This window comes from Mastomys coucha, unplaced genomic scaffold, assembly GCF_008632895.1.
Source record: "Mastomys coucha isolate ucsf_1 unplaced genomic scaffold, UCSF_Mcou_1 pScaffold9, whole genome shotgun sequence".
Lineage (NCBI taxonomy): Eukaryota > Metazoa > Chordata > Mammalia > Rodentia > Muridae > Mastomys > Mastomys coucha.
The window spans coordinates 50,170,053-50,194,261 of NW_022196915.1; the positions used below are offsets into that span (position 1 = coordinate 50,170,053).

Genomic DNA, 24,209 nt, shown 5'->3' on the forward strand with positions numbered 1-24,209 from the left:
AAGCAGCTGTGTCACTTTCCTAGCTTCCCACTCCAGTGCAATCCTGTTTGCCTAACACAGGATGGACTTACAAATGGCTCACACTGACGTCAAAGTCTAGCTGTGACACAAGTCAACTCTTAGGATATTCAGAAGGGAAATATGTCACACAGAGGTAGTAAATACCAACCAGTGCAGTAAGAACTCAGACCTCTGGCGCACAGATGCTGTCCATGCTGTATAGTTCTAAAAAGTGAATTCTATTCAAGCGATGGCTTCATTCACACCCATTGCTCAGAGCACATTTTGTATGTATGGTCAGAAACCTGAAAAGCCAATGCAATGGTAGCCCATGGCTACCAGTAAGGAATTCCTACTTCAATTCTCTAGGGCACACACTTTTGGTGTCTACTGGCAAATTTATCTTTTCTTAATGAAGTTATTAGAGGACCACACCTGTTGCCCTTTGTACAAAGAATTATCGAAGAAAACTATTCTGATTTCCTCCTTGACAAAACAGGCTTTGTTAGTCCAAAACTGTTTTTAAAAAGAACGGTCATTTATAGCTAGAAGTGGAGGATAGGAGCAGGATGACATGTTAAACATACAATTGTGGCTTCTCAACCATTTCCATTAAAAAAAATACCCACCTCTATACGTGAATGCAAATAAGCCTGGCCCATGTTGTAGAGGGATTCTTAGTTAGTCTGAACCAAAAGTTCAGAAAGTGGTGGTGGAGAACAGCATAGGGCGTAAGTGTCATATATGTAGTGAGGTGACAGCACCTCCTGCTCCCAAAGTGAAGGGCCTAACAGGCCACATTGATGTGTTAGTGACTTGCAGTACGTAGAAGGCCATAACATTACAGGGATCCCACACCTACCACCAAGTTCAAGGCTACTGTGTACATGAACTGAAGGGCAAACAGAGGGAGAGACGGACTCAGACCTGGACAGGTCCTCAGGACAGGTGGGAGATCTTTCAAGGACTCTCTCGTAGCCCATCCTCTGTTTCCAATTCAGCCAATTGCCTTCTCAGGACATTGACCTTGGCTTGTAACTCCTTGTTATATTCAATGATGTTAACCATTTCCTCATATGCTTCATCCAGATACTTAGAGGATCTGCTCCAGCGTAGGAAGATTCCTGTAGAATCCGGGAATGAAAAACAGGTGTAGGATGTTCAGAGAACTATTGTGTTCCTGGTAACTCCATGCACTACTATACAGTTTCCCACAACTCATGTTATATTTGTTTAAATTTTTGTTTTGCAGCATTAGAGACTGAACCCAGGACCTTGTCTGACTTGACAGACAAATTATCTATTATGGAACAACGGCTTTTAATGACTTTGAGAAACAGGCCTCACTAAATGCCTAAGCTAGCCTGAAACCTGTGATCCTCCTATCCCAGCTTCCAAGCAGCTAGGATTCCAGGCATGCACTACCACACCTGGCTCACCCTGTGCTTCACGATACTCTAAACTACACAGATTCTTCAGCTACTGAAAGAACCCACACAGTAGCAAAGAACTGCAGTTGTCATGGAGGTATTCACTGGTTAGAACCAGAAACACTGTTGTTATATGTTCATGAATATAAGCTAGTAACCTACAGTGCCACGAAGTCTTCACTTTCATAACCCAAGTCACCCATTTTACAAGTGCAGACTTGTAGGTGGTCTGTGAGACTGCCTGCATGAGTGAAAGCATTCTCACTGGGATAGTGATGGTGGTGGTAGCATCAGAGGCACAGGCTGTTACTTATGCCTCACCATCCATAACTCATATCACTTTGCACCATTACTCATCATCCAGCTCCACAGGGAACTGCTCCTCTCCTCAGACAACCACCACTGGCTCACTGTGAACTGAAGGGGTGCTTGTCATCTTAGGTGACTGGTTCCAGAATGGCTCCTGGGTGTCACGTTCTTAGATGTTGAATCCTTTACATCAAGTGACAGAGTGTTTGTTTCTAACCTATGCACACAAGCATCTCAGGATATCTGCCCTATTCAGTGTGGACACTAAACACACTCATGGTACTGTGCTGCTTAGAATGTGAACAAGAAACTAATCTGCCACAGGACAAACTTTTTGAGATTTCCAATCCATTGCTGGTTCTGCCTGTGCATGTGAACTTCACAGACATGGGGGGCCAAATGCTTAGAGAAAGCTGGCTCTTGTTGTTTCTATTCCACAGTCTACTATCCTTTGATTAGAAGTCATTATGAATGTCTCCCAGGATGTAAGCACAAAGCAGTTGTGTTTTCTCCACTACTTCATCTCTGGAGCCCCACTCAGGACTGGGCATTTGTCTCCAACAGCTGGTCTATCATTCCAGTGATTAAGTGTGACAGTGGCTTTTAAGTAAACTGCCTCAGAAACTGAAAATCTTTATTACATTTTATTCAGATGATGTATGCATATTCATGTGTGTGTGTGTGTGTGTGTGTGTGTGTGTGTGTGTGTGTGTGTGTAAGTCAGAGAACAAGCTGCCAGAGCTAGTAGGTTCTCTACTTCCACCACATGAGTCCTGGGGACAGAACTCAGATTGTCACTGAGCTATTTCACCAGCCCCAAGATCTTTACAAAGGAAGCAAAGTGGCAATCTCTCATTTAGGAAATTACTTGTTCTGTGAACTGTGGCTGTCTCCAACAATCCAGAGAGTAAGTAGAGGGGTTCTGCCCTGTCACAGATTTAAACCACAGGGGCCTGCTCAGGGAACCTAGACACTCATGGAGGCATTTAGCTGCCCTACACTCTAAGGAGGGAGGCACCCAGCCTGAGGAGGATGCACTCAGCAGACATGCCAAGAGGAACAAGAGGCAGTCCAGACAGAGAAGGCACCACATGATGGGCAAATCACTTTCCACACATGAGCACCACAAACTAGAAGTTGGCAACAGACATGCATGGTAACCTAGGAGAACTTCCCAAGCAACGGCCTTTCTTTATTTATGGTACTTAGTGAAAACATTCATGAAGATGCACTCACTGTCTTCAAAATGATTACTAAGTTCAATGGAACATCTACTGTGCCAGTGGAATGAACACCTAATATACACTATGTGACATCTGGCCTTTTTAAAAAAACAAACAAACAAACAAAAAACCCAAGTTTTGCTATTTAAGGAGATTAGTTTAATGTGAAAAATTATACATGTAAGAACCTGTTTTAGAATATACTTAGGAATGCACTATGATTGCTATTCCTCATAAACAGTGGGACTGCAATACCCACTAGTGTTTTGGGCTGACTTACAGATCCTACTGGAATGACTGTGTGATATCATTTAACACTCATTTAACTGTAATGATGCTTAAGAAATGAAACAGATAGAAAAACTTAGAATTCGTTCATGTCCCAGTTATCTGCCAACTCCTGTCAAAGTATCCCTGTCAATCAGGGGATGTTAGTCAGCTGCCATGCCCACACTGAGAAAACAGTAACACCCATACACAGATCTGTGGGTTACCAGCTGGCCATCTTCAAATACCAACTACTGTGGCATGTGACCCCAGGCCAGCTCAGGGCACAGCTTGGAGTATGTGAATCTGCACACAGTGGGGAAATTACCTTCCCACAGCTGGAGACTCTGTGGAGCTACAGAAGGCCAGATGACCAGGTTGTTGGCTTCAAAGAGCGGATTGGTGAATTTACTCAGCTCGCTGGGCCGATTGACCCATGACCACAAAGACATTGTTTTCTGTTGTAGCTTCAACTTACATCTGCTCAAAAAAGAAAATCTTCATTAGAGTCATTAGTGGCTAAGAACCACCCTTAAGTGCTCATCCTAACAGGTCTTATACTACTCCTCCTGTGACATAAAATAACAAAATGCTTAGTAAAGAAACAAAATGCTTTAGGATGAAAATATCTGTCAGAAGCAACTGCTATGAAGCTCCAAAACCTTCTATAAGTGCCGATGGCTGGGGTGAACTGTCACTCAAGGCCTGGGGACAATTCCCAGGTAAATCAGGAACCAGAACTCATCTACTAAGGTTATATTTGTAAAGATTCATTCCCCAAGTTTTACTTTTGAATATGCATCTGTTGTCACATGGATGCAATTGCCCTGAGAGGGCATTGTGAGCTACCCAATCAGAGAGCTAGGAACACAGTTTGGGTCCTCTCCAAGAGCTATATGAGTTCTTCACTGCTGAGCCACCTCCAGCCCCTAGGCCACACTTTGGTGGCTTAGCAGTGCGTCTCTGGACAGTTACTTAATTTCTCTGGATCTTATTCTCCTAAACTATGGAAAAGGATAGAAGGCATGCTTGGTTATATCATAACTTGTCTCCCAAATATATGAAACTGTGATCATACATCAAGACACTAACATGAAAATGGCTGTCTAATATGCTCCAAGCTTTTAAGCAATGCATCAACTAATTTTAATCCAGCAGCAGAAAGCCTAGAGTTCCCTCTCACCAAGCACACACCTGGCTCATATGGTGTCTGTACTTTGCATAATTTAATTTGTGCTTAACTACAGATTCTACCTTTTTCTTCCTCCTCTTCCTTCTCCTCTTCTTCTTCCTCCTTCTTCTTCTCCTCCTCCTGCTCCTCTTTCTCCTCTTCTTTCTTCTTTTTTTAAACTTATTTATTTTATATATCAGTACACTGTAGCTGTCTTCAGACACACCAGAAGAGGGCATCAGATCCCATTACAGATGGTTGTGAGCCACCATGTGGGTGCTGGGAATTGAACTCAGAACTTTGGAAGAGCAGCCAGTGCTCTGAACTTCCGAGCCATCTCTCCAGCCCAGATTCTACCTTCTTATAAATGGCATTCACACACATCCAAATCCCAATCTCTTTTAGGAAGTGACCTGGTGTGAGCTCACTCACCTTTCACTTTCATTGTTGCCCAGGAATGTTCCGAACTGTGAGGCATAAGCATGTTCAAAGAGCATGATAAGAAAATGCTCATTAAACTCAAAGGAGCAAGGGAACTGCCGGAGGATCTGCCACACACAGTCCAGGAAGAGAAGAAACACAGGGGCCTCCCACTTCTGCTTGCTGCTGCAATAGGCTGACTGTGCACAGCGCTGTTGGAATGGGTGACCAGCCTAGTGGAAAAGACAGAAATGGCCACATTATGGCACACCCAAGAACACCAGTTCACACAATCACAGGGCACTTCTATTTACTGGAATACCATAAAGCCAACGTTGCCCCTGCCTAGATTAGTTTTTGGGTTAAAATAACTAACTTCTGCAACTAAGGGAAAAGATAATTTCTAAACCCTTGGCAAAGTTGTATAGTGAAGAGATGAATATGGGGACTGAAAATGTCCTTCAGACATCAAAAGCAGGTGAGGCTTAAGTAATGACAGATTTGCCGGGCAGTGGTGGCACATGCCTTTAATCCCGGCACTTGGGAGGCAGAGGCAGGGGGATTTCTGAGTTTGAGGCCAGCCTGGTCTACAGAGTGAGTTTCCAGGACAGTCAAGGCTACACAGAGAAACCCTGTCTGGGGGGGGGGGGCGGTGGGAGGGTAATGACAGATTTATAAAACCCTCAGACTTGATTTCAACTACTGCCCAAGGTGTGCCTGTTAACAGTTATTATATAGCATTACACTAACATTACAGGGCAGTGGTGTGTCCTAGGGAGAAACACAGAACAGGATAAGAGTCTCTAATGACAATGACAGGACATGAAAGGAATGAATCAACTTCATGTGTGGAAGGAGGCTTTGTTCTCATACACATCGTGAAAGTGATGACTTTTAACTAGATCTTAAGGGAAGTGTAGGCTGGAGCACAATGGACAAGAGGCAGACCGTGTGGAAGGCCAGTCTCATGGTCACAGTCCCACCCTCCCTCCTGCTTGGTTATCTGGATCAAGACTCAGCTCATGGAAAACCTTCTATGTCTAACAGTTTTTCTATTTCCCATATTGGTAACAAACACAAGCTGAAGCTCCCTTGTCTGATTGAGACCAGAAGCACTCTGAAAACTGTGCGTGCAACATGAGATATTTGGGGATGGAACCTAAGCCTCATAGCACACGCCTTATCCGCAGCCCGAGGGTGGTTACTAACAGACTCACTCCACACCTGTTCCCACAGCTGTAATCACAGATGTCAGCAGTCAGCATTTTGGAGCATTGGGGATTTTCACACTAGGGATGCTCAACCTGCACAAGTGTGAGCCATATAAACAGAGAGATGCTGGGATGGGACTGCCGCTCTGTGGTGGATCGCCTGCTTACGTGTACGCAGGCCCAGTTCAACAAACAGCACAGGAGATTGAGAAACTGGAAGCTAATGATAAGCCTAAATTCGTATTTGGGTGAAGATAAATTATTTGACTCACAGAAAATTAAACACACAACTTAAAAATTTTAAATGATCAAAATTTCATGCATAATGTTAGTTAGCACCATGACTGAGACTTCAATCCCAGTGACTGGCAGTCCCTTCCATGCCTTCCCAGCAGGGTTCTCACCTGCAGCCACTCTCTCTCTATCAGGGCCTCAAAGCCTCGGATGGTCCTGCTTCTTGGTTCCAGGATGATCTGGGCCAGAGAAGTCACCTGCAGTGTGGAATCAGTTCCTTCTGTCCCATGAATCAACACTGACGCACCTTCCCTGAGAGGAGAACCCAGAGTACAGATGGGAAACTCCGTAATTGTGAACATTTCCTGTACGTATCAGTAGGATACAGAGTCTAAATAAGATATTGGGCAGATGAGAATTCTCTTGAGGAAAACATGAGACTAAAACAAATCCCAAACTTCATATAGCAAGAATCCTTTTGCATCAATAAGTCCCATAGCACCCTTCAACTGATCTTCTAACCCTTTACAAAGCCACAAACAGTCTCTGTCAGAGCAGGTACTTCCTGCCTTCACTTCTTTAGAGGATGAGCAAACTGGTCCCATCAAACGTATAACTAGGAGGCCAAGCACACACTACCTGTCAATGCACTGGGCCGCCAGACAGGCAGTGGTCAGAATCTCTTTGATGTGTGTCAGCCAGTTGGAGGCCTCCAACTTGCCGAGCCATCGGTCCATGTTGTGGGTTTGTTCATTACACGCTTCCACCAGTTTGATTAGGCTCTCCTGAAGAACGTGGTATCTTTTAAAACAAGAAAGAAAGTTACAGGAAGAGAGACAGATAGATGAAACAGAATGCTAAAGAAAACAAACCCAATTCCATCTCCTGGTGCATTCAGTGGCAAAACAATTCAGAACACTTACACTGCTATGCAGCAAACTGAGGATTAAGGATTGAAAATGACTTTTAGCACTACTGCAAAGATGCTTTAATGTCTCCTGGCAAACTGTTCCTGCTGAATGAATAGAGGAGGCCCAGTCCACAAAGCTGGGTTACCTGGGAAGGCAGAGGCCAGGTCCTTGCCCTGTTACCATCTGATCCCAAGACTTAGGTTAACCTCTGACCCTACAGCTGCTAAATAATCTAGATTACATATCTAGGTCTCAGCAGTGACACCAGGACCAGCACAAATCCTATCCATTTTAGCTCCAAGACCCCTTTCCCCACAACACACCTGCTACCCCCTGAAGAACTTGCAGGTGAGAAGCAAGCGGGTGGAGGAAACAGGAGAGAGGGAACCTCTAAACCTTCTATGTAGGAAGATGTACTTATATGTAGTAAATCTGTTCTGCCAGTCTGGCAACAGCTGACACACTCAGGGCTGAATTTAAAAAAGATTGCTATCTAGTAAGGCTCGACTATGCTTATTCAACATAAGATTTTTTTGCTTATCTTACACAATTCAATGAAGGCTTGGGTGGAGCTCATTTGTTTAATATACCCAAGCCTTGTGTTCAACTGCCACACACACACATACACACACCCCAAAAAGTGTGTTGGCTAAAATTGAAAACTCTTTAGCTAAATTAAATAGTTTTTTTTTTTTTTTTGATAGGTTTTCTCTGTATAGCCCTGGCTGTCCTGGAACTCACTCTGTAGACCAGGCTAGCGTCTAACTCAGAAATCCACCTGCCTCTGCCTCCCAAGTGCTGGGATTAAAGGCATGTGCCACCATTGCCCAGCTAAATCAAATAATTTAAAAAGAGAACAAATTCAAGTAATCTAATGAGCATCTCAGGAAGAGACACGGAAAGTGATAGCGTAGGAGGAGAAGATGCAGAAGGTAGCATGGTGGCAGGGCCTTTATTTAATCTGGGCAGGCAAATCTCTGTCAGTCTGAGGCTAGTTGGTCTACATAATGAATTCCAAGTCAGCCAGGGATACATAGTGATATCCTGCCTCAAATGGAAAAAGAAAAGAGGATTGTGGACTTCTATGAGAAATTATGTACCACAAACTGAATACCCTAAAAAATGTGAAAATGGGAAAACAGAACTACCAAGACTGAATCATGAGGAAACAAAAATGTGAACAGCACAGTGAGTTAACAACAACAAATGGAGTCAGTAACAAAAACCAAGAATCTGCCATCAAAGAAAACCTGAGGTCCTTGAAGGCCTCACAGGCCACAGAACTTGTGTAGAACTAAATGCCAGTCTTCGGAAAGCCTGGAGAGAGTGCCATGAATCTACCTACCAGTCCAATTCTAATATCAAGGCCAGACAAGGACAAATAAGACAAGATCAAAGCACTACCAAACGGAACTCAACAGCACAATTAAAGCAACATCACCCAGGACCACAAAATGAAAATACACAAGGACACAACTCAAACTGTTACTACATGTGACAATGTATAGGACAGAAAATACAAGGATCTCAACAGACACAGGGAAGCCTGAGACAAAAGTCAGCATCCTCTCCTGATACTCAACCAGTTACCTACGGAGAAATGCACTGAACACAGCAAGGCCACATGGGGCAAACTACAGCCAACATCATGCTCCATGGGGTAGTCCATGGTGTCTCCTTGGAGATCAGTAACAACACAGAATGCATGTTTTCATCATGGCACCAGCCAGAGCAATGGGAAACAGAAAGAAAGAAACAACTACATTTTTTTTTTGTACTTGTAGAAGTGAAATTGTCTCTCTATAAACAATGTATCTTATAAATGGAAAAATTCTAAAGACTCCAGCAAAAAATCTGTTAGAAAAAAAATTTCAGACTAAAACCAACACATGTGAGACAGGAAGTCAAGGGCCCGGGGGCGGGGGGCGGGGGGGGGGCAGGAAGAATGTAGAGGCATGCGTTTACAAGCACATGGATAGAGGCCAGAGGTTGATGTCAGGTGTCTGGCTTTATTGTTCTCACCATAGTTTTTGAGGCACTAACCCTGGAGCTTGCTGACTCAGCTACACTGGCCGGCCAATGAGTCTCTTGGCTCCTCCTGTCTCTCCCACCCCAGCACTGGGACTACAAGTACACACCAGCACATCTGGCCTTTTATGTGAGTGATGGAAAGTTGAGCTTAGGTCTTCATGCTATAAGCACTTTAACTGACTGAGCTGTCTCCCCTGTCCCAGTTAGGCATATTTCTACATCCTAGCAGTGAACTATGTAAAAAGAAATAGAAAACTCATTCAGGGAACAACAAAAAGAAGAAAGAACTTGGGAGTGAATTACTCAAGACTGTAAAAGATTTGCACACTAAAGCTATAAAATGCTCAAGAAACTTAATGTGGACACAAATCAATGGAAAGAGATCTCATGTTAATTGTCTGGGAAGAGGGTCAGGGTACTCTTCTACCCAAATCAATCTACAGACTGCATACAACCCTTTACAAAAGTGTAATGGCAGTTGCCAGAAAGAGAAAAGGGACAATCCTAAAACTCACCTGGGCCTGGACAACACACTCTGCCATGCCAAGAATGGAGGCCATCTAGCCTCCTCGCCTAGGAAAGGACTTATCAAGCCGACAACTCAATCTGTGGAGCTCTGGCTTTTGTCTCATGACTTTCCAAAAGTCCCAATACTGCCACAGCCATGACAGACTAAACTAGGAACATCTTCCTTCTCATCTGGCTTACAACCACGTTTATTTACTGATATGTGGCCTCCTGCTTTGTTCTTTTAGGATGCTGTGAGCCATGGACCTGAGAGGCTGGGTCTACAGAACACAGTTACAGCAGTTACAAGACCACTTGAAAACTGCTGACAGAGAACACACAAATATTCTTGCCTAAGACAAACAGGTAAGATGATGGATATGTTGCTTTAACATTTCACAATCTACAGCTGAATCAAAACAGCACATCATACACAATGGTGTGAACTCAAGTTTGCAGAAAATAGCCACACCTATGTTAAAAACATAAGACTGAGTGATTTGAACATTGTGATTGTGGAGTTGGAATGCTGCAGATCCCCAGTCAAATTATGTTTGGTTATCTCTTGCCCTTTAGGAGCCATCTACTCTGCCTATCTTGTGTGACCTAATGGTTCCACCACTGGTAAACCTTTGGAATCCATTAACTTGGCAAACCACTAGCATAAAAGCTAAGAATGCTGTTAGACAGCTCCTAAGACCTGCTAGCTGACGGTTCCCCATTTATGTAACTCACCTACCTGATGTATCTGGAAAATGTCTTACTTCGTGTCTTTCATACTATGACATCCTATGACAATTTCATGATGTCACTTCCACATTGGAACATGCCATTTGGAGGAAACCAAATCTGTGTTTCTGGGCCAGGGTCACTGTATTTGGCTCAAGAATAAATTTACTCTTACTCTTTATGAGGTGAGAGGTGTATGCACTGACAAACATACACATTTTTGTCCACTAAACCTGGGTAAAGCAGATGGGGCAGAGAACCTCCAGTAGGTTGTCCAGCCTATTACAGACTCTCAGTTATGTAGAGTGGCTGTGATTTCTGAACAGCCAGGGATCACCCTCTCCAATCAGCCTACAGGGAGTCCCATCACCCTGACTCATTCATTACCTCTCAATGGACTTGTGAATCCGCCTCCACTGGGGATAATGAGCCTCCTGTTCAAAGCCACCTCCTTTGGCTCTAGCTTGCTGGGCCACATTTAGGGATCTGGTGTCAATAAGGTAGCCACGCTTTCCTGCCCTGAGGGTGGCATTTATCAGCTTCTCATCTTCCTTGCACCTCCGCCCATTTGTGCCAGTCAGGGGCTGACCACTTCGCATAATCACCTGGAAACACACATGGTAACAATTCAGTAGCAGATAGTTGAAGTTTCTGAGAAGGAGCTGGATCAGGATTCTCTCAAAAACAATCTGTGGCACTCTGCCATGGATTCTGATGAGTGTGCCATACACAAAACTCTACATGTATTAACAGCAGTTAATACTGTAAAAACAAAGATAAGCCTTGAACTTTAATGCAATTATATTCCTGGATCAGGGAGGCTTCATTTGTGTAACAAACCAACCCAACTGACTGCATATACATTCTTCTCTACCCCAACCAACTGCCTAGTGCCTTCAGTGCCCCAGCCCAGAAGTCAATGCCTTGCTCTTTGATAATTCCACCTCCTGGTTCTTAGTCTCATGCCCCAACACTTAGACACAGGGTAAAATCCACAAGTTCTTTCCCCCTTTATATCTCTATCACTTTATTTGACAGACTAACATAATCTTGGAAGAAAGAGCAAACTTCACCTCCATACACATGGTTGACAGACAAGAATTACGAAGAAAAACACAAAATGAAAAACATGCGTCCTTGTGTGAGGAGTCATCCTCAGTGTTCAGGAGCTACCTGTCTATTATTTACCCTCTACTGTCCTCTGCCATCCTATTCCTATTCTGAGACTACCTGTCTTTGAAGACTACCATCTATGCATCTGAAAAGTTTGCTTTCTAAGCTTTTCTCAAGAAATTAGTGCCTGTTAAACCAGTCTTTTCCGGGGAATGGACTGGAACTGTCTCAGGAAAATCTTCATCACACATTGTTACTACTCGGAAACAGTTCAACCTGGCCTGTGGCCAGTTTGTGGTTAAGTTTTTGGAAGGTAGAGGAAATGTTAGGAGGTGGGGCCTGGCTGGAGTAAGCAGGTATGTAGGGATGTGTTCAGGGGAGAGCCCTGTCTCTGGCCCCGTCTTCCGGTCTGTCTCTGCTGAAGTCAGGAGCCTCTCTCCCCATACTCCCTCTATCACAGTGCTCTACCTCACTGCAAGCCCAAAGCAGTGGAGGCAGCAGGGACTGAAACATGGAATCTGTGAGCCAGTGCATGCACTTCCTCGATTAACTTGTTTCTCCACAGCAGTTGCCCATCTCTGGGTCTGACCCAATAGCCTGGTGACTACTAGGAAAACCTTGCGGGACGCACCATTAGGCTTTGCCAATCTCTGATCTCTGTACACCCTAAATCTAAAGCTGTGACATCTGAAACCCACACCAGCTTTCTTGCTTTGTGGCACCCACCCACCTGAGGTGCTCACCAATGCAGCCGTTAAATGCATTACCTGTGCTTTTCTTTTATTTGGGACTGCAGGAGCTAATGAAACCTGTCACCCAGGGCAGACACTACTGCTTGGTTCAGAATAAACACCAATTATTTTATATTGATGCCACCAGAGGACACAAAACTACATTCAGTGTCACTCAAACACTGTAATAAAAACGGAGGAGCAATGCCACTACTGGTAGGACAGGTGGCCTGCTGACTAAAAGAGCACAATTTTAACTCTGTTATGTTGATCCTCTCTTTCATATTCCCAGGGGGAAGGACAATGGAAGAGAGCTGTAACTGTCCAATTTAATATGGGCTGCAGAATAAGAAGCAAATCAAGAGAGGAAAAAGTATTAGACATGGTGGCACATGCCTTTAATCCCAGCACTCCAGAGGCAGAGGTGGATCTTTATGAGTTTGAGGCCAGCCTGGTCTACAGAGAGTTCCAGGCCTGCCAGGGCTAAACATAGAAACCCTATCTCAAAAACACTGCGGTGTAGGTGGAGGAGGAGAAGGGAGAAACAGAGGGAGAGGGCGGAGGTGAGAGGAGGGAAGGGAAGGGGAGGGGAAGGGAGAGAGCAGAAAGTAATTGGAAAGCTCACATGGGGCAAGCTCTAAACTGCTGCATCCCCTGTGAGGAATCTGGGAAGTCCTGAGTGAAGTATCTTGCTGAAATGAGCAGGCCATGTGTCAAAGACCAATGCCACAGACCCATGGGAAATGGACAAAGCCTTGCCCAAGGTTAGGTCAGAGAAATGACAAAATCTTCCTCTAATCGTAAATGTTGACAGCGTATGCAAAACTAACAATTGCAGAGCCTGCTAGTTTAGAGACCTCTCACCTAGACTAACTGAACCCTCCCCTGTCCTGTCCATAATCAACATGCTGAGGTTCCATGCTGTAGCACTGGTGCCACTCCACCAGACTATGAACGGCCTACCCAATCCCAGATTTTCTATTGCAGTAAGCATTAAATAAGCACAGCTTCCTTTACACTGTGCTCTGAAGGTAAATCCAACCTTTCTAACGATGATCGGTACTGAAAGAATGTATGCGTCCTCCTCAGGAAAGCAGCCCACCTCTGGGGCCCTGCAGTTTACACGAAGGAGGTACTAGTAGGAACAATCTGGCCAATGACTTCAGCTGAAAGCCACACAGAGAAAAGATCATTCATAAGGATCTTGCCCACCCCAGACCACTCCTGCCAGCAGAGCATACTCACCATGCCATTCTTTTTATGGTAGTAGCTCAGGACTGGGAAGCGCCCCCCATGTCGGAAGGCTGCCACCTTCCTAAGTGCTTCGTCATCGATGGACTTGGGCACAATGACAGTTGGTGGGTAGGAAGGACAGATGGAAAATTCCTTATTGACATAGCTCAGTCTCCATTCACTGGTCTGAAAAACACAGCACTTCAAAGCTTAGCAACCAAATCAGTGTCATAGAGCATCTAAGATTGAAAGGCTTTGGAGATGATTTCCAGGGAAGCCATTCAACAGGGAATTTGGACAGCTAGCACACACTCAAGTCCTATAGAGGGAAAAACTCCACTCTTCAAACCAACTGCAATAGCTCTGGACTGACTAGGAATCAGCATCCCTACAACTTCCTGACTGTGCCAAATACACACCTACTGTATTTGAAGCTTCTCTATCAGTTTAACCATGATGCAGACAGCACAGCCTGAGCTCTCCATTCCACAAGACAGCCTGGCAAAGAGTTAAAACAGTTCTTGCCCTTCAGTTAAATATACCAAGTGTTGGTGGGCAACACTAGCCCATTCACTTCTTTCTGGGCACTGCTTGGATTATAATGACCTGAACACAGTACCAACAGACTGTCATTCCAAAATGCTCTACTGGAGTGGACATTAGCCAGAGCAAATCCTTTGGTCCTTCTGCTATTTACAAGAGAATGTAATGAGACAGGCTCATCTTTCTTATGACAAGGAGATATTCCTAGAAAGCCCTAATGTGTCATGAGATTGTTTCTAAGTCAGCTCCTACATTCTGGAAGCACATGACAGGAACCCATCAAACAGCAGAAATGAAAACTGCATGTAAAATGTAAAACTGCACTTTACAGCTAAAAGCCCAAAAACATGTGCAAACTTTAATATGTGTCTACAAATCCAACCTGATCCTACACATCAACCCTGGCTTATGTTAATAGAAAATTAGGTTAAAATGTGAAATGTTTTCATTTATAAGATCAAATTTATACAAATTTTAATTGCTTTCTTCTATTTTCAAACATTTTGCAAAAGTTTTTACTTATTCTGTTTACTTGGTGCATATGTGTGCACATGTGCCCGTGTGTAGCATGTGCGTATATGCTTGTGGAGGCTGGAAGAGACCATGGGATTTATCAAAGCTCAAGTTACTGGTAGTTGCAAGCTGTTCCATGAGGATGATAGAGCTCAACTCAGGTCCTCTGGAAAGGTAGCAAGCTCTCTTAACCACTGAGCCATCTCTCCAGCCCCCACTTGATTTCTCTACTGTTTCCACTTTGTGGTCACTTTCTCGTACTTCTTTAGGAAGTTTCAACTACTGCTTTAGAATCCTTCAAACATCTTGGTCATCTTAGGCTCAGTGCCCCTTGCTCTGTCCTCAGGAGAATGGGTGACACTTCTGACTCTATGGTTTTGGCTGCATCACAGGCCCTGTGAAAGCAGACACATTTGGTACAGAGGTAACTTGTTTTTAGCATGCTTTTAGACCTTGGCTGGCTTTGTGATCTCCATGGCCTGTGCTGCATGGCGACTCAGCTCCATGTTCACTTTGTTCCTAGACAGAGATTTGGGTTGTACACAATGTCAAGTGTCCCCTTCTCAGGCCTGCTCCTTCCCAGGGTTCCTCACTGTTCCCCTGTTATCACTGATCATCTCAGGCTCCTTCCTCTAGCTTTTCCTTCTAGAGGAACATTGGCTTCTTTCAGAGTGTGAGCTGCTCTGAACTATCAATGCCACAGTATGCTGATCTCTAAACAAAGCCACCAAATGAGACTAATGAGGTCTCTTTATAGCTATTTAAACATTCTGTTTTTTTAATATCACATTGCATGGGGTGGAGGGACATAACTGATAAGCAGAAGTGGCTAATACTATGATTAGAGAATTCTGTGGTTGGCAAACAAAACAAAAGAAGCTCAAAACAAACAAACCAAAAAGCCCCAGCTTTCAAAGGCTACAGATCAAGACAACCTGTCCTTCTCAAAGGTTTTCTAATGATAGACACAAAATCCTTTGTCCCATTCTATAAATACAATAAATTCTTACATTCTTTTATTCACTTAACAAATCCTTACTACTTGCTGGTCATGTGCCAGGAATACTGCATAGGAATGAACATGTCCCGATTCCTGACTCTGTGAAGCATACACTCTTGCTGCTTACTTTCTAGCCCGGGAAGAGCAGTAAGCTGTGAATGCAGCCCCCCAGACTTCTGCTTCCCCACACTTGAAGGATGCTTCTTCTTTTTTTTTAAGATTTATTTATTTATTTATTCTATGTGTAGGAGTACACTGTAGCTGTACAGATGGCCGTGAGCCATCATGTGGCTGCTGAGAACTGAACTCAGGACCTCTGCGTGCTCTGGCGTAATTCACTGTAGTTGTCTTCAGACACTCCAGAAGAGGGAGTCAGATCTCATCACAGATGGTTGTGAGCCACCATGTGGTTGCTGGGATCCGAACTCAGGACCTTCAGAAGAGCAGTCAGTGCTCTTACCCGCTGAGCCATCTTGCCAGCCCGAAGGATGCTTCTTATAAATTGCTCTTCCCGCTTCTCAGCAGATTCAAACCCTGGCTCCCTTCTCATTTCAGATACATCCTTCAGGAGCCTATGGCCCCCCCTCACCCCAGGCTTTTCATAACATGCAGTTTGATTCCTGCCAACTTTTCATCTTTTATACAGATCCCTCAAACAAGCTCAAGGCTACACTATTTTCACCATTCTTAATGGTATTTACTATACAAGACCATAAAACTCCCTCCCTTCTCCCCTCTGTCACCATGGGCATCTTCATTCTTCAAATGCCATGAATGCCTAATCTCTACTTCTTGATTTCCAAGTAGATATTTATAAAGTAAGAATAAAGAAAACAAAGAGACAAGAAGGAAAACCTAGTTCTAGTAGCTGGTCTTGGAGATGAGGCCAGGCATTAACCCACAGCAGTACATGAGCAAGTGAGGGGTTCTCCAGTGCCATCTCAGGCACACTGTAGATTTAATATACCTTAAGAGTGGATCAAAATCTATTACATATTAACTTGTTACTCAGGAGACACTTATTAATGTACAGTCTGCCAAGACTAGCTTTAAGCAAACCAATGCTTTATTTATTTTTTTTCATGTATGTGAGTACACTGTCGCTGTCTTCAGACACACCAGAAGAGGGCATTACATCCCCATTATGGATGGTTGTGAGCCATGTAGTTGCTGGGAATTGGACTCAGGACACCTGGAAGAGCAGTCAGTGCTCTTAACTGCTGAACCATCTCTCCAGACCCTTGTTTTTATTTTTTTTAAACAATATTTATAAATGTAATTTAAAAAATAACTAAAGCGCCGAGCGGTGGTGGCACACGCCTTTAATCCCAGCACTTGGGAGGCAGAGGCAGGCGGATTTCTGAGGCCAGTCTGGTCTACAAAGTGAGTTCCAGGACAGCCAGGGCTACACAGAGAAACCCTGTCTTGAAAAATAAATAAATAAATAAATAAATAAATAAAACACCTAGACTATGTTAATCTACTAGAAGGAAAAACACTGCCAGCTGCAGCAATGAAACTAACACAGAGACAAAATAACCAGCCCAGAGCAGAAGGGGCTGAACCAACAGCCAGAGCACACTCTTAATTTGAGGCATGAGTAACCCAACCCCACCTCACTAGTTTTCAAAGGGAAGAGAGGATTTTCATAAGTAAAAGAAAGGGTTGCGTTAGTTCTTATCACCCACAATGTCAAATGTTAACTCACAGCAGAGGAGTAGAACTCAAATTCTTGTTCAGGAAGGAAGGAATGCCAGCCATCTTCAATCACTTCAAACATGGGTCGGTAGAAGAAAGGGTACATCAGGGTGACCGAGTCCAAAGTGGACAATGCCTAAAGGACAGAAAGAAAAAGATTCTACAAATCTAACAGAGGGGCAAGTGGCACACAGAACCTGGTGATGATGGAGCCCAATATAGGTCTCCAACGCTGTGTCTCTCTATGGTCTCTCTATGCAGCTAGTCTGACTCCAGCACCCATACTTCATCATCTGACAAGACACTGACACATACACACCTACACTCAACAAGTGCTGCCTGAATGAAACATGCACCAGGGCAGTCTGTGCCTAGTGAAATAATGCTTCCTGGTACAATTTTACAAAGCTCAATAGCATGTCCAAGAATTTCTGGGTACTGGGGAGCAGTTAGTAAAGTTTCAGCTAAAAATCTAGTAATTAACTATACATTGCAAACTATTCAAAAGCTATGCCTGCTTGTCATTATATAAAAGAATGCTCAACTCTGACCAGCTGCCAAGTATCAGAGGCCTCAAGCTCCCCCAGCTAGCATGTCCAAGAATTTCTGGGTACTGGGGAGCAAGGGAGTCTAGATTAGTTAGTAAAGTTTCAGCTAAAAATCTAGTAATCAACTATACTTTGCAAACTATTCAAAAGCAATGCCTGCTTGTCACTATATAAAAGAATGCTCGCCGGGCGGTGGTGCGCACGCCTTTAATCCCAGCACTTGGGAGGCAGAGGCAGGCGGATTTCTGAGTTCGAGGCCAGCCTGGTCTACAGAGTGAGTACCAGGACAGCCAGGGCTACACAGAGAAACCCTGTCTCGAAAAAAAAAAAAAGAATGCTTAACTCTGACCAGCTGCTACACAGTGGTTAAATCATATAGCTTCCCCTAAGTCTTCTTCTATGGAAGAAACTTTTCAGGCTTATTGGGAGTCTCCATGGAGATAAGGCATCTAATAGGCCAACAACAGTACATGGTACATAATAAAACTGAGCTCTTATAAGACACACACATGGAGGCTTCCTTCACACTCACTTCCTCCTTCCTAAAGGGATCTGCCAATTGTTTAGGCATGTACTATCTCTATGCTCCACTAGTTATACCCAACCAAAGTGAGCCCTAGGCATTCCTTTGTCCAAATAGTGGAACATTATCTCAGTCTGCTTTCTCATTCATGTTGGGGAGTGCAGCCAAGTCAAGATTATACTTCTAAGTGACAACTATGTATGGCAGACTATTCAACTTACACACTCGTTTCTTCAAGTAGAACTTGGCAAAAGCAGAAAGGTTTGTGTGTCATTTCTTCAACAACACATCACCCGATCCTCTACTTCTTGTTTAAAGCCAAACAAAATTCTAATTATAGATTTAAGGCTTTCTCTCTCCTTTTAAGAGCTAAACCCACTTTTGTTTTTTTACATAAATGTAAGTTAGTTACACTGAAAGAAAATAAAATCAGCTTGACTCTATAATTACTTAAAAATGACCTTAAACAGAGTCAGTTGATATAATTGATATAATTTAGTGGTAGCAATTTAAAATAAGGCAATTTAAAAATCGGACTGGCCATAATAGTTAGAAGAAGGAAAAGGAATGTGAGGCCTTCATCAGAGACCTTAAACTATCCAAGCAAAGTTTCCATGTATGGCCAGAACCAATGTTCAAAGCTTTTACACATGCATAAACAGATACGCCTTAGGTGAACTAGTGAAAACAAATACATACTTGCAGATGTGCCAAAGTCACGGATGACAGCTGTTGGTGATAATCACTTGCTTTAGCCTGTTACATACCACTGCGAATATACTTCTGACACAGTGCAATGGTAAGCTGAGACATGGCACGACAGTGAACTTTATGCGATGTGGCTAATTTCTACTACAAAGTCTGAGAATAAAACTGTTGCCATAGAAGGACCCTCCAATGGCAACAACCATCTGGCAAGTATTAAACTGAGCATTCTCTCATATACCTGCAAATGTAATCGTACAGCACAGGTAAAAGGCAGGTAATGTTACCTTCATTTTATAAGACACTATAGGCTAACTGTGACAGGTGAGGTCCTTCACCCACGGGCCCCACTGAAGGACCTCACTATTACAACAATCACAGTGTTAAGAGTACTGCTCAGAGTTCAAGGGTTCCAAAGACACACTCCATTCAGGAAGACCACACTTGCTCACTGTAATACCCACTGACTGTACCGTGTCCATGATCTAGCTACACTGTATTTGTTTTACTGGCTTAGAACTTCACATGGGATGTTCTTCCAAGAAATCCACTGAAACAGAAAAACAGTTCACAAACTGTCTTCATCATGAAAGTAGCAAGATTTGCACAGTAAACATGATTCTTCTTATGCATCAAGCGCTGTACAAAATCAAAATATTGCCATTTTCCTGTCAGGATTTTACCTGCAAAATACTTACCTCAATGGAACTGGCTATATTTAAACACTCCTCCATTCCAGGAATATCCAATTGGATGATTCGGAAATCTTTACATTTTATGATGATAGTACCGAGAGAGCCCACAAATCTGTAAGAAATTACATGAAATGAGAATGGTAAGAAAACCAGTGAGGACAGTAGGTGAGAACCAGAACATAGAGAGCCTGGGATTCAGTCTTTATCATGTAGGCATGAGAAACCACTGAATACATTTATGCAATAAAGATGAACTGAGGAGTCCAGTAGTCTGCTGCTGGTGTGGGTGGACAGATAACCTGCAACCTCTTCATGCAAACTGCTGGTAACACCATCACTTCAGATCAGATTATTAAGGCATAATCTCTGTAGAAATCCTAACACCCAAAATATGCAGTCAAGTAGTAGAAAGTATGTTGTTACTCACACACACTTCATAATGAACTAGATAAGCAATTTGCCTTCTGCCTAGAGTACACAGGGTTCACAGGGATACTGATAAGACAGAGAAATTAAGCACAGATCAAAGTATAGATAACTGTTTGACTCTGAGACACTCGCTTGCAGAGGTAAAGAGTATAGAATGCTGATGAGATGGTTCAGCAATGAAGAACACTGCTGTTTTCCAGAAGATCCAAACTCTGTCCCCAGAACACACAGTGTGGCTCACAACTGCCTGCAACTCCAGCTCCATGAGATTCAATACCTTCTTCTGGCTCCTGGGGCATCTGCACTCATGTACATTCTTGTACACACATACACACATAAGTAAGAATAAAAAATTTAAAGTGATAGAGTAGGGAAATAAATAAAGACGAATTAGTTCATACTTTCCTTTAGGGCCAGCCCTTTTCTTCTCACAAGAAAAACTGAAAGTTAAGGACTAATGATTACCCTCAGTGGGAAGGAAACATTCCAGAGACTAAGTAAGATGCAATATGATAAACTCCGTCTTCCCTACAAGAGCAGGGGTGTAAAATTTGTCATCCACCTGCATTGGCATTCCCTGTCAGCTATTACAGGGGTGCACCTTACCGATTTTAAAACTTTTTAGGGAGAGACTAAAATGCATACGCATATATGGAAAAGATGACAGTGTACTCAGTTAAGTACTATGGCCAGGCATAGTGGCCCATACACACACAACTGTAATTTCAGCACTTACATGGGTGGCTGAGGCTGGAGCGTCGGGAGTTCAAGATTGGCCTATGTTGCAAAGGGCTGAGTGGGGGACGGGGGTGGGGGTGGGAGGGAGGTCGCTTTAAGTTGTATTCAATCACAACTATGTGAAGTCAGATTAACAACAACCAATAATTCAAGAAATGGCAAGGAACATTCAAGAAATGTGACGGAAGAAAAAAAATAACAGAGAATATTAAAAATACGCCCAAATGGTGTTCAAAATGACCACTACGACTCTTGAGACCTTAGCCCAGGGATGCCAGGTAGCCAGTGCAGATGGCTTTCAGATCAAGGCCACAGAAGACTCATTTGACTGGCTGAGTGAGGATGCCTCCCGAAAAAAAAAACACCTGAAAGCGTCTGTTCCGTTCGGGGCTCCTCACGGACCTGGGTGTGGTGGGCGCTCACCGTTTGTCAATGGCGTCGATATTTGAATGGAGGAGCCAGAGCTCCTCGGTGTTGTCCTGCCGGGAAGACAGGATCAGGTGGTGGCCTGTCAGACACAGGGTCCCTTCCACGGCGGGGTAGAAAGGCCGGTGTAGCACCACATTGTCCACCCGTGGGGTCTTAATCAGCTCCGCGAACTCCATGTTCGGCGCAGCCTAGCGGAGGGAGGCCTACTCCGGCAGGTAGGTAGGTACGAGGCGGTTAATCCGCAGACCTAGCGCCCGGGCTGGGCGGGCCCGGGAGGTCGAGCCCCGCCCCTATTGGGCGGGTGCGTCAAAGCCTGTGGGCACCGCCCTGGCCTCTTCCTTGAGTCTCTTCCGCACCACTGGCCGGGACTCGGTCGTAGAGAAGGCTTCACGCGGGGCCCTGCACTCTCCGCTGCCACCGGCCTCTGATGGGCGGGCTGCGGAGGACACTGACCCGAGGACGGGGCTGCATCCGAGCCGGAGCAGCTAGGGACTTCGGGCGGAAGTAGGTAGTGAACGCTGCACCCGGTAGTAACTCGGTGCAGAATTAGAGGGACTCAAGACTCGGAAGACATAGGAGCCGGACCGGAAGTTGGTACTTGGTTAGATCCGGTGGAACACAGCCAGAAACAATGACTTTATGTTCCTATGACGGAAAAAGAAAAAATTCTTTCACCTTCTACCGACCCTTCAAATTCTTGGCCTTCAAATACTCCTTATCGAAAAAGGCGGGACGAGAAGATGTCGCTGACCTGCCAGCCTGCGCTACAGTGGTGACCCTCAAGGGGTCTTCTGGGCGTTTGCTATAACTGGTAGCTAGTCTCATGGATTGGTCACGAAGAGATGTCAAATACAGGATCGAAGCAGTGGTTGTGATCGAAAAATAGCCTCTTGGTGTCTGAAAGGGATCCCAGGCCATCTATGCTTTAGACTCTTTGAGAGCGCCATGACTTTAACCAAGAACAGCGTATTCTAAAAGGACGCAAAGAGAAACTGATTAATCCTCGTCCTGTGAAAGGTCTCTAGTGACTTCAGAGACAGCTCAGTTTATCTGTAGCAAAGCCTGAAATCAAAGACCTTGGAATATTGGTCACGACTTCATAGCATCCGGGCTAAGTACAGTCTAGCTGTACTGCTCACAGACACTGCAGTGACAGATTTTGCTGTTGTAATTTCCCCCTTCTTGCTTTTTATCCCTCTACTTTATCCCAGAATAGGAATTACGCTTGAGTCCTGATCTGCTTTAACTTTGTTAGCCGTGAAAATTCTCACCATCCAGTGTATAAGAACAACGAGGTAGCTGATTTCAGAGTGTGCAAAGTGAAGCTGACCAGACTGCACAGTGTTTGTCCTTGCTTTTGTTCTTGGCTCTCCTAAAAACCTTCTCGTCTTAAATCACTCCTGCGACCCAGTTCATCTGCAAAAGAAAAACAACCAGCAATGGATGCTAAGGGAATGAGGCAAAGTAATGTGGAGGTATTTTTCAAACTGGATTTGTTCGTTTTCCTTCCCCACATGACTCATTATATTAACTACAAATTGTGGAATGAAGAATTTACTTTTAATCTGAAAAATAATGGAAAGTTTTACAGAGAAAACATGAAAGTAAAGCCTTGAAGGGTAAGGCTCCCTGAATGGAAGATGTCCAAGGAAGATGTTCAATTTAGTACATGTTAGAAGATAGAAATTCTCCATGGATTCTATAGCCCTTCTGATTTTCTTGAAAATAAATTATGAAAACGTTATATCATTAAGTTAAAATGTTTCATGTTCTATAAAGTTATAACTTAGGGGTTTTTTTTTTCTTTTTATTTGTTGTTTGCCAAGAGAAAAAAATTCTGTTATCTTCTGAGTTTTTATAATGAAATACCAGAAACGATTAGGAAATTACATCGACAATGATTTGAAGTTCAAAGCGTAGAATGTTCACCAGCGCTGAGAAAACCAAACTTCAGTAATTAGGAATAAAGCATGAGTAAACGGGGAGGAGCAGTTCCCTACATAAGCAGTAGGTGGCGGTAGAATTCAAAGGCAATGGGATATGCTTCTATTAGAACAGTCCAATGATGTAGTCAAATGTTAACTGTCCAAACAGTCAAGAAATAAAGGTCTCAGGGGATTCTGATAAGCCAAGAAGATAATGGAACTTATAATGTATACAAAGAATTTACTCAAGGATTATAAAGATAGCTCAATGGGTGCCTTAGCATTCTATTGTGAAGAGACACCATGGCCACTTTTTTTTTTTTTTTTTTTGATATTTTCTTAATTTACATTTCAAATGTTATCCCCTTTTCTGGTTTCCTCCCCAGGAACCTCCCATCCCATCCACTTCCCCCTGCTTCTATGAGGGTGTTCCCCCACCCAACTCCCACCTCCCTGCCCTTGCATTCCCCTACACTGGGGCATCGAGCCTTTACAGGACCAATGACCTCTTCTCCTATTCATGCCCAACAACGCCATCCTCTGATACATATGTGGCTGGAACCATGGGTCCCTCCATGTGTACTCTTTGGTTGGTGGTTTAGTCCCTGGGAGCTCTGGGGGTCTGGTTGGTTGATATTGTGGTTCTTCCTATGGGGTTGCAAACCCCTTCGGCTCCTTCAGTTCTTTTTCTAACTCCTCCACTGGGGACCCCATGCTCAGTCTGACCACATCAACTCTTATAAAGGAAAGCATTTAATTGAGGGTGGCTTGCAGTTTCCGTGGTTCAGTCCATTATCAGCATGGCAGAACATATAGCACAGAGGCAGACATAGTGCTGAAAAAGGAGCTGAGAGATCTACATCTGGATCTGCAGGCAGCAGGAAGCTCTAGAGAGCTGCTGGCCTGACTTGAGCATTTGAAACCCCAAAGCCCATCCCCAGTG

At 43.9% G+C, this 24,209-nt stretch overlaps 1 protein-coding gene across 1 annotated transcript; it reads right to left on the reverse strand.

The window, feature by feature from the left end:
• Positions 1 to 517: 517 nt before the first annotated feature.
• Positions 518 to 21,875, reverse strand: Mtmr9 (myotubularin related protein 9). Its single transcript, XM_031361509.1, has 10 exons — positions 21,336 to 21,875; positions 19,749 to 19,857; positions 17,285 to 17,410; positions 13,533 to 13,706; positions 10,831 to 11,048; positions 6,905 to 7,066; positions 6,436 to 6,577; positions 4,833 to 5,053; positions 3,558 to 3,709; positions 518 to 1,124 (listed from the first exon to the last, which is right to left on the reverse strand). The coding sequence occupies exons 1-10, from the start codon at positions 21,515 to 21,517 to the stop codon at positions 961 to 963; spliced, it is 1,650 nt and encodes a 549-aa protein (XP_031217369.1). The 5' UTR covers positions 21,518 to 21,875; the 3' UTR covers positions 518 to 960.
• Between the last annotated feature and the right edge of the window lie 2,334 nt (positions 21,876 to 24,209).